The following is a 9,408-nucleotide window of genomic DNA, read 5'->3' as shown; positions in this document are numbered from 1 at the left end:
TAGGTACAGGTCAGAGGTACAGGTCAGAGGTTATAAGCCTGGACAGGCTACACCTGCATTGCTTGCTGTTTGGGGTTTTAGGCTGGGTTCTGTACAGCACTTTGATATATCAGCTGATGTCAGAAGGGCTTGATAAATACATTTGATTTGACGTGAGGCCAGTCCTCTGGATTTGGATCCTCTTACCACCATAGCTGATGACTTGAATGGAAAGACACCAAACAGACTATTTCTCCATTTAAATTCAATCGACTCCCTGTCTTGTCCTCCTCTAACCAAACCACAGCCCTTTATTATAAGGCTTATAATAACCTGCTAAGGCTGTTACAATGTTCTTTTCACTCAACTTGGGATGCCAAGTCCATATAGGTGGGTGTTTAAACAGAAATACAGGCATAAAAAAACGGAATCTTTGCACCTCAACAGATGAATAAACAAAACAGAGTCGAATATGGGAAATGGCGTGCTACAGCAGCATTTAAGTTCTAGAAAGAGCCCCTGGATTCCAGCGAGCAGAGAAAGCATACCGGTGGGGTCGGACGCAAGAGGAGGGGAGCCACGGCTGTTTAAAGTGTGTCTATATCGGGATGTGGATAAATATCACGGGGTCCACAGCTCTGAGTAATCACTCTAAACGTAGCTAGGCTACTTAATCTATCTGTAGCTGTTCACTGTTCAACTGCCTGACTGTGTGTCAGTGTCTGGCTGGCGCTGATATTATTGTTGAGAGTTGCAGAGAGAGCAGCGGTTAAGTTTTCCACTTGTCGCCATATCAGAGGGGTCTCTGTCCCCTGGATATATTTTCATAGCGGATTGACTGACAGGCAGCGTCCGTCAAACACCAGCGGGTTCTCTTCTCTCCAGCGCAGGGCCGCTTCGGGGAAACTATGGGGAAAGATTATTATAAAATCCTGGGGATAGTGAAAGGAGCGGCCGACGAGGATATCAAGAAGGCGTACAGAAAACAGGCTCTGAAATGGCACCCGGACAAAAACAAGGCGGCCAACGCCGAGGAGAAATTTAAGGAGATCGCCGAGGCATATGAAGTCCTCAGTGATCCGAAGAAAAGGGAGATATATGATCAGTATGGAGAGGAAGGTAGGATAATATGACATCCCACATTTCATTATTGTCTTCTTCTGGTTGTCATTTCACCCACCCCGGTCATTGAGCGCACACATCAAAAGGTGCGTGGAATATTATTGGCCATTATCCAATACAGACCGACATTTTAACCACACTGGTTAGAGAAGGCAACAGCGTTTCACTCTCATTTAATTTATTCGTAACATGTATTGTAATAAACCAATATGCTAGAATACAGCAAGTTACTATTTCCCTTCTTGTCGGGGTAGCGTATCAGTCTGCCCACAATATGCAGACATTGCTCTTGGTTGGTCAGAAATATATAACAGTAATTATTTCCAAATATATTGTCAGATTGTATTATTATTACTGTCAATTACAGTTGAACATGTCAGTATAGAGCTGTTTTGCAGCCCAAGGCATTAAAACCATTTCAATGGCAGATGGGAAAACAGCAGATTTGCCATGGTAGGAGGAATCCACTGACCTGGAGACATTCAGCTACAATGCCATGTGCTTATAAATGTATTCTTCTGTGTATTGCCTATGTACAGTATATACCTGGATCAAATACTATGTACAGTATATACCTAGATCAAATACTACGTACATTATATACCTGGATCAAATACTATGTACAGTATATACCTGGATCAAATACTATAGACCTGGATCAAATACTATGTACAGTATATACCTAGATCAAATACTACGTACAGTATATACCTGGATCAAATACTATGTACAGTATATACCTGGATCAAATACTATAGACCTGGATCAAATACTATGTACAGTATATACCTGGATCAAATACTATGTACAGTATATACCTGGATCAAATACTATAGACCTGGATCAAATACTATGTACAGTATATACCTGGATCAAATACTATGTACAGTATATACCTGGATCAAATACTATAGACCTGGATCAAATACTATGTACAGTATATACCTGGATCAAATACTATGTACAGTATAGACCTGGATCAAATACTATGTACAGTATATACCTGGATCAAATACTATGTACAGTATAGACCTAGATCAAATACTATGTACAGTATATACCTGGATCAAATACTATGTACAGTATAGACCTGGATCAAATACTATGTACAGTATAGACCTGGATCAAATACTATGTACAGTATATACCTGGATCAAATACTATGTACAGTATAGACCTGGATCAAATACTATGTACAGTATATACCTGGATCAAATACTATGTACAGTATAGACCTGGATCAAATACTATGTACAGTATATACCTGGATCAAATACTGTGCATGGCAAATATTCCAGCACATTGACTAGGACTTTTCGATTGGTCCCATTGACTAGGACTATTCGATTGGTCCCATTGACTAGGACTTTTCGATTGGTCCCATTAACTAAGACTATACCATTGGTCCCATTGACTAGGACTATACCATTGGTCCCATTGACTAGGACTATACCATTGGTCCCATTGACTAGGACTATTCCATTGGTCCCATTGACTAGGACTATTCGATTGGTCCCATTGACTAGGACTTTTCGATTGGTCCCATTAACTAAGACTATACCATTGGTCCCATTGACTAGGACTATTCGATTGGTCCCATTGACTAGGACTATTCGATTGGTCCCATTAACTAAGACTATACCATTGGTCCCATTGACTAGGACTATACCATTGGTCCCATTGACTAGAACTATACCATTGGTCCCATTGACTAGGACTATACCATTGGACCCATTGACTAGGACTATACCAATGGTCCCATTGACTAGGACTATAAATCAAATCATCAAATCAAATTTTATTTGTCACATACACATGGTTAGCAGATGTTAATGCGAGTGTAGCGAAATGCTTGTGCTTCTAGTTCCGACAATGCAGTAATAACAAGTAATCTAACTAACAATTCCAAAACTACTGTCTTGTACACAGTGTAAGGGGATAAAGAATATGTACATAAGGATATATGAATGAGTGATGGTACAGAGCAGCATAGGCAAGATACAGTAGATGGTATCGAGTACAGTATATACATATGAGATGAGTATGTAAACAAAGTGGCATAGTTAAAGTGGCTAGTGATACATGTATTACATAAGGATACAGTCGATGATATAGAGTACAGTATATACGTATGCATATGAGATGAATAATGTAGGGTAAGTAACATTATATAAGGCAGCATTGTTTAAAGTGGCTAGTGATATATTTACATCATTTCCCATCAATTCCCATTATTAAAGTGGCTGGAGTTGAGTCAGAGTGTCAGTGTGTTGGCAGCAGCCACTCAATGTTAGTGGTGGCTGTTTACCATTGGTCCCATTGACTAGGACTATACCATTGGTCCCATTGACTAGGACTATACCATTGGTCCCATTGACTAGGACTATACTATTGGTCCCATTGACTAGGACTATACCATTGGTCCCATTGACTAGGACTATACCATTGGTCCCATTGACTAGGACTATACCATTGGTCCCATTGTAGGCAGCCGAGCAAACTCAAGTGAAGCGTTGGTGTCAAAGTAGTTGATGTAGCCTACATGTATGTACGTGACCCAGGTCTAGTAGCCTAGAATACAGCAAGTTATTAGCATTATCTGAATGGTTCCTGACTCCAGTGTCACTCAGGTCTCAAAAGAGCCTATCAATACATATTAGCATTATCTATTGTTATCGGCATTGTCTATCAATACACATGTTATCATTATAAATTCATACATATTAGCATTAAAAATCGATACACAAGTCTTCAGCATTATCCATCAATACATAGATTATATATCAACATTATCTATAAATACATTAACTATCGGTGTTATCTATCAATGCATATCAGCATTATCTATCAATACATTAATTATCTGTGTTATCTATCAATACATATCAGCATTATCTATCAATGCATATGTGATCAGCATTATCTATCAATACATGTAGGTTATCTGCATGATCTATAAATACAAAGGTTATCACCATTAGCTATCTATACGTAGGTTATCAGCATTATCCAAATGATGTCATTGTTTCCCAGCTGCTGTCACTCAGGTGTCAGTACATAATATGTTAAATGCAATGCATTATCTGAATGGTTGTTGACTCCAGTGTCATTTCCTGTCAGGTCTCAAAGGAGGTCCCAGTAGTGGTCCAGATGACCAGGGCAGCAACTTCACCTCCTACACATTCCACGGAGACCCCCATGCCACCTTCGCCACCTTCTTCGGCGGTGCCAACCCTTTCGAGATGTTCTTCGGACGCAAGGCTAACGGGCGCGGTCCGGGCGGAGACGACGAGGACATGGACGTGGACGGCAACGACCCGTTCGGCTCCTTCACCTCGTTTAACCTCAACGGGTTTCCTCGGGACCGCCACGTGGGGCTGGGCGGGCAGCAGAGGAGGAAGCAGGACCCGGCCGTCCATCACGAGCTGCGGGTGTCGCTGGAGGAAGTGTTTCATGGTTGCACCAAGAGGATGAAGATCAGCAGGAAGAGGATGAACCCTGACGGACGGACCATGAGGACGGAGGATAAGATTCTCACCATAGAGATTAAGAGAGGGTGGAAGGAGGGGACCAAGATCACGTTCCCCAGAGAAGGAGACGAGTCGCCCAATACCATCCCTGCTGATATCGTGTTCGTCATCAAGGACAAGCCCCACATGCACTTTAGAAGGGAGGGGTCGGACATCGTGTACCCGGTGAAAGTTAGTCTACGACAGGTGAGATGGGTTTTTGCTTGGCGGATCGTGGTGGGCCGCCTATTCAAAGTAATAGTAAGGGGAAACACTGCCAATAGAAAGTGGTTCAATGTGGAATAACATATTGATTTGGCTGGTTTAGATGCTGTACAACTGTATTTACAGTACCAGTCAAAAGTTTGGACACACCTACTCATTCCAGAGTTATTCTTTATTTTTACTATTGTCTACATTGTAGAATAATAGTGAAGATATCAAAACTATTAAATAACACATATGGAATCATGTAGTAACCAGAAAAGTGTTAAACAAATCAAAATATAATTTACATTTGAGATTCTTCAAAGTAGTCACCCTTTGCCTTGATGACAGCTTTGCACACTCTTGGCATTCTCTCAACCAGCTTCATGAGGTAGTCACCTGGAATGTGTTTCAATTAACAGGTGTGCCTTCTTAAAAGTTCATTTATGGAATTTCTTTCCTTCTTAATGCATTTGAGTCTATCTGTTGTGTTGTGACAAGGTAGGGGTGGTATACAGAAGATAGCCCTATTTGGAAAAATACCAAGTCCATATTATGGCAAGAACAGCTCAAATAAGCAAAGAGACTTCAAACTTCAAGAACTTTGAACGCTTCTTCAAGTGCAGTCGCAAAACCCATCAAGCGCTATGATGAAACTGGCTCTCATGAGGACCGCCACAGGAAAGGAATACCCAGTTACCTCTGCTACAGAGGATAAGTGTCACGATTTTCTAGGTGTGAAGGAGAGTCGTACCAAAATGCGGCGTGGTAAGTGTCCATGGTACAGTGCAACCCAGGCTACCTAAGTATGATTCTCAATCAGAGACAACTAATGACACCTGCCTCTGATTGAGAACCATACTAGGCCGAAACATAGAAATAGACAAACTAGACATGTAACATAGAATGCCCACCCAGCTCACACCCTGACCAACCAAAACATAGAAACATACAAAGCAAACTATGGTCAGGGTGTGACAATAAGTTCATTAGAGTTAACTGCACCTCAAGGCTGTATAAGGGCTATTTGACCAAGAAGGAGAGTGATGGAGTGCTGCATCAGATGACCTGGCCTCCACAATCACCTGACCTCAACCCAATTGAGATGGTTTGGGATGAGTTGGACCACAGAGTGAAGGAAAAGCAGCCAACAAGTGCTCAGCGTAGGTGGGAACTCCTTCAAGAAAATAATTCTATGTGAAGCTGGGTGAGAGAACGCCAAGAGTGTGCAAAGCTGTCATTAAGGCAAAGGGTGGCTACTTGGAAGTATTGTGAGTATAAAATATATTTATAGATTTGTTTAACAGTTTTTTGGTTACTACATGATGTAACCAAAAAATGTGTTATTTCATAGTTTTGATGTCTTCACTATTATTCTACAATGTATATGAAGGTGAAATGTAAAAAATATAAAGGTTAAATACAAAATATAAAACATTTGCAAATAAGAATTTCTTCCTAACTGACTTGCTTATTTAAATAAAGGTTACATACATTTTTTGTTCAAGAAAGGATTGTGTCGAGGCACAGATCTGGGGAAGGGTACCCAAAACATTTCTGCAGCATTGGAGGTCCCCAAGAACACAGTGGCCTCCATCACTCTTAAATGGAAGAAGTTTGGAAGCACCAAGACTCTTCCTAGAGCTGGCCGTCCGGCCAAACTGAACAATCGAAAAAGAAGGGCCTTGGTCAGGGAGGTGACCAAGAACCTGATGGTCACTCTGACAGAGCTCCAGAGTTCCTCTGTGGAGATGCGAGAACCTTCCAGAAGGACAACCATCACTGCAGCTCTCCACCAATCAGGCCTTTATGGTAGAGTAGCCAGATGAAAGCCACTCCTCAGTAAAAGGCACATGACAACCCACTTGGAGTTTGCCAAAAGGCACCTAAAGGACTCTCAGACCATGAGAAACAAGATTCTCTGGTCTGATGAAAACAAAGTTTGAACTCTTTGGCCTGAATGCCAAGCGTCATGTCTGGAAGAAACCTGGCACCATCCCTATGGTGAAGCATGGTGGTGGCACCATCCCTATGGTGAAGCATGGTGGTGGCACCATCCCTATGGTGAAGCATGGTGGTGGCACCATCCCTATGGTGAAGCATGGTGGTGGCACCATCCCTATGGTGAAGCATGGTGGTGGCAGCATCCCTATGGTGAAGCATGGTGGTGGCACCATCCCTATGGTGAAGCATGGTGGTGGCACCATCCCTATGGTGAAGCATGGTGGTGGCAGCATCATGCTCTGGGGATGTTTTTCAGAGGCAGGAACTGGGAGACTAGTCAGGATCGAGGGAAAGATCCTTAAAGAAAACCTGCTCCAGAGCGCTCAGGACCTCAGACTGTGGTGAAGGTTCACCTTCCAACATGACAACAACTCTAAGCACACAGCCAAACTCGACTGACTTGTATTGTCACACGTAGAAGACTTGATGCTGTAATCGAAGCCAAAGGTGCTACAACAAAGTACTAAGTAAAGGGTCTGAAAAGTTATGTAAATTCAATTCAAGGGGCTTTATTGGCATGGGAAACATGTGTTAACATTGCCAAAGCAAGTGAGGTAGATAATATACAAAAGTGAAATAAACAATAAAAATGAACAGTAAACATTACACATACAGAAGTCTCTCCTCCTCTCTTCTCTCTCTCCTCATCATCTTCTCTCTCTCTCTCTCTCTCTCTCTGTCTCTCTCTCCTCCTCTCCTCTCTCTGTCTCCTCTCCCCTCTCTCTCTCTCTCTCTCTCTGTCTCCTCTCCTCTCTCTCTCTCTCTCCTCTCTCTCTCTCTCTCTCTCTCTCTCTCTTTCCTCCTCTCCTCTCCACTCTCTCTCTCTCTCTGTCTCTCTCTTTCCTCCTCTCCTCTCTCTGTCTCCTCTCCTCTCTCTCTCTCTCTCTCTCTCTCTTTCCTCCTCTCCTCTCCACTCTCTCTCTCTCTCTGTCTCTCTCTTTCCTCCTCTCCTCTCTCTGTCTCCTCTCTCTGTCTCCTCTCCTCTCTCTCCTCTTCTCTTGTTATTCATGTAATGAAAAATAGCTTGATGTTAAATCGCAGCCTTGTTTATCAGTTTCTGCTTGAAGGAAAAGTCCTATTTTATCAAAGCACCAAACCAGAAGAGCACATGTTCAATCTATCAAGGAAATCTAACCTCAAATCTGGAGGCGATTACAGACCAATCAGAGCTATAATATCTAGTTACAGTATCTTGTGGTTTGTGTGTGTGTGTGTTGTCCACTCTGCCAATATGTCATTAACTATGTGCCCTCTCCTTTACCTCTTCTAGTCGTTGTGTGGTTGCTCGGTGACCGTGTCTACGATAGACGGGAAGACGTGTAACATGAAGATCACGGATGTGATAAAACCAGGCATGAGACAGACTGTAGCAGGACAGGGCCTCCCCTTACCCAAGAACCCCGAGCAGAGAGGTGACCTGGTGGTGGAGTTTGACGTAAACTTTCCTGAGAGTCTCCCCAGCAACGCCAAGGATGTCCTGAAGAGGCATTTACCTGCTTCCTAGAAGAACAGACACACAGAGAGACACAGAGAGACAGAGAGACACGGAGAGACAGAGAGACATGGAGAGACAGAGAGACAGACACACAGAGAGACACGGAGAGACAGAGAGACACGGAGAGACAGAGAGACACGGAGAGACAGAGAGACACGGAGAGAAAGAGAGACAGACACACAGAGAGACAGAGACACACAGAGAGACAGAGAGACACGGAGAGACAGAGAGACACGGAGAGACAGAGAGACACGGAGAGACAGAGAGACACGGAGAGACACGGAGAGACAGAGAGACAGACACACAGAGAGACAGAGAGACACGGAGAGACAGAGAGACACGGAGAGACAGACACACAGAGAGACACGGAGAGACAGAGAGACACGGAGAGACAGAGAGACACGGAGAGACAGAGAGACACGGAGAGACAGAGAGACACGGAGAGACAGAGAGACACGGAGAGACAGAGACACGGAGAGACAGAGAGACACGGAGAGACAGAGAGACACGGAGAGAAAGAGAGACAGACACAGAGAGACAGAGACACACAGAGAGACAGAGACACACAGCAACAGAGACTCACAGAGAGACAGACACACATAGAGAGACAAAGACACCCAGCGATAGAGACACACAGAGAGACTGACACGGCGAGACAGAGAGACAGACACACAGAGAGAGACAGAGACACATAGCGATAGAGATACACAGAGAGACAGACACAGAGAGACAGAGAGAGAGAGAGAGAGAGAGACAGACACAAAGAGACAGAGAGAGAGACAGACACACACAGACAGACAGACAGGCACACACAGGGAGACAGAGAAACACAGAGACACACAGACTAACAGACAGACACATACCTGGTGGATAGAAAGTGTTGACATCAGGATGCAAGCTTACTCCTCTCTCCTCTAACCCTCTCTCTCTCTCTCCTCTTTCTTTCAACCTCCTCTCTCTCTCTCTCATCCTCCTCTCTCTCTCCTCTCTCTTTCAACCTCCTGTCTCCTCTTTCTCTCTCTCAACCTCCTCTCTCTCATCCTCTCTCTCCTCTTTTTAACAGTAAACATTACACATACAGAAGTCTCTCCT

At 43.5% G+C, this 9,408-nt stretch overlaps 1 protein-coding gene across 1 annotated transcript; it reads left to right on the top strand.

Annotated features, from left to right (window-relative positions):
• The first annotated feature begins 593 nt into the window (after positions 1–593).
• On the top strand, positions 594–8,508 carry LOC110530869 (dnaJ homolog subfamily B member 4). Its single transcript, XM_036986710.1, has 3 exons — positions 594–1,098; positions 4,222–4,817; positions 8,092–8,508. The coding sequence occupies exons 1-3, from the start codon at positions 888–890 to the stop codon at positions 8,323–8,325; spliced, it is 1,041 nt and encodes a 346-aa protein (XP_036842605.1). The 5' UTR covers positions 594–887; the 3' UTR covers positions 8,326–8,508.
• The last annotated feature ends 900 nt before the right edge of the window (positions 8,509–9,408 follow it).

This window comes from Oncorhynchus mykiss, chromosome 8 (genome assembly GCF_013265735.2).
Source record: "Oncorhynchus mykiss isolate Arlee chromosome 8, USDA_OmykA_1.1, whole genome shotgun sequence".
NCBI lineage: Eukaryota > Metazoa > Chordata > Actinopteri > Salmoniformes > Salmonidae > Oncorhynchus > Oncorhynchus mykiss.
This window is presented reverse-complemented; position numbering and strand designations above follow the sequence as displayed.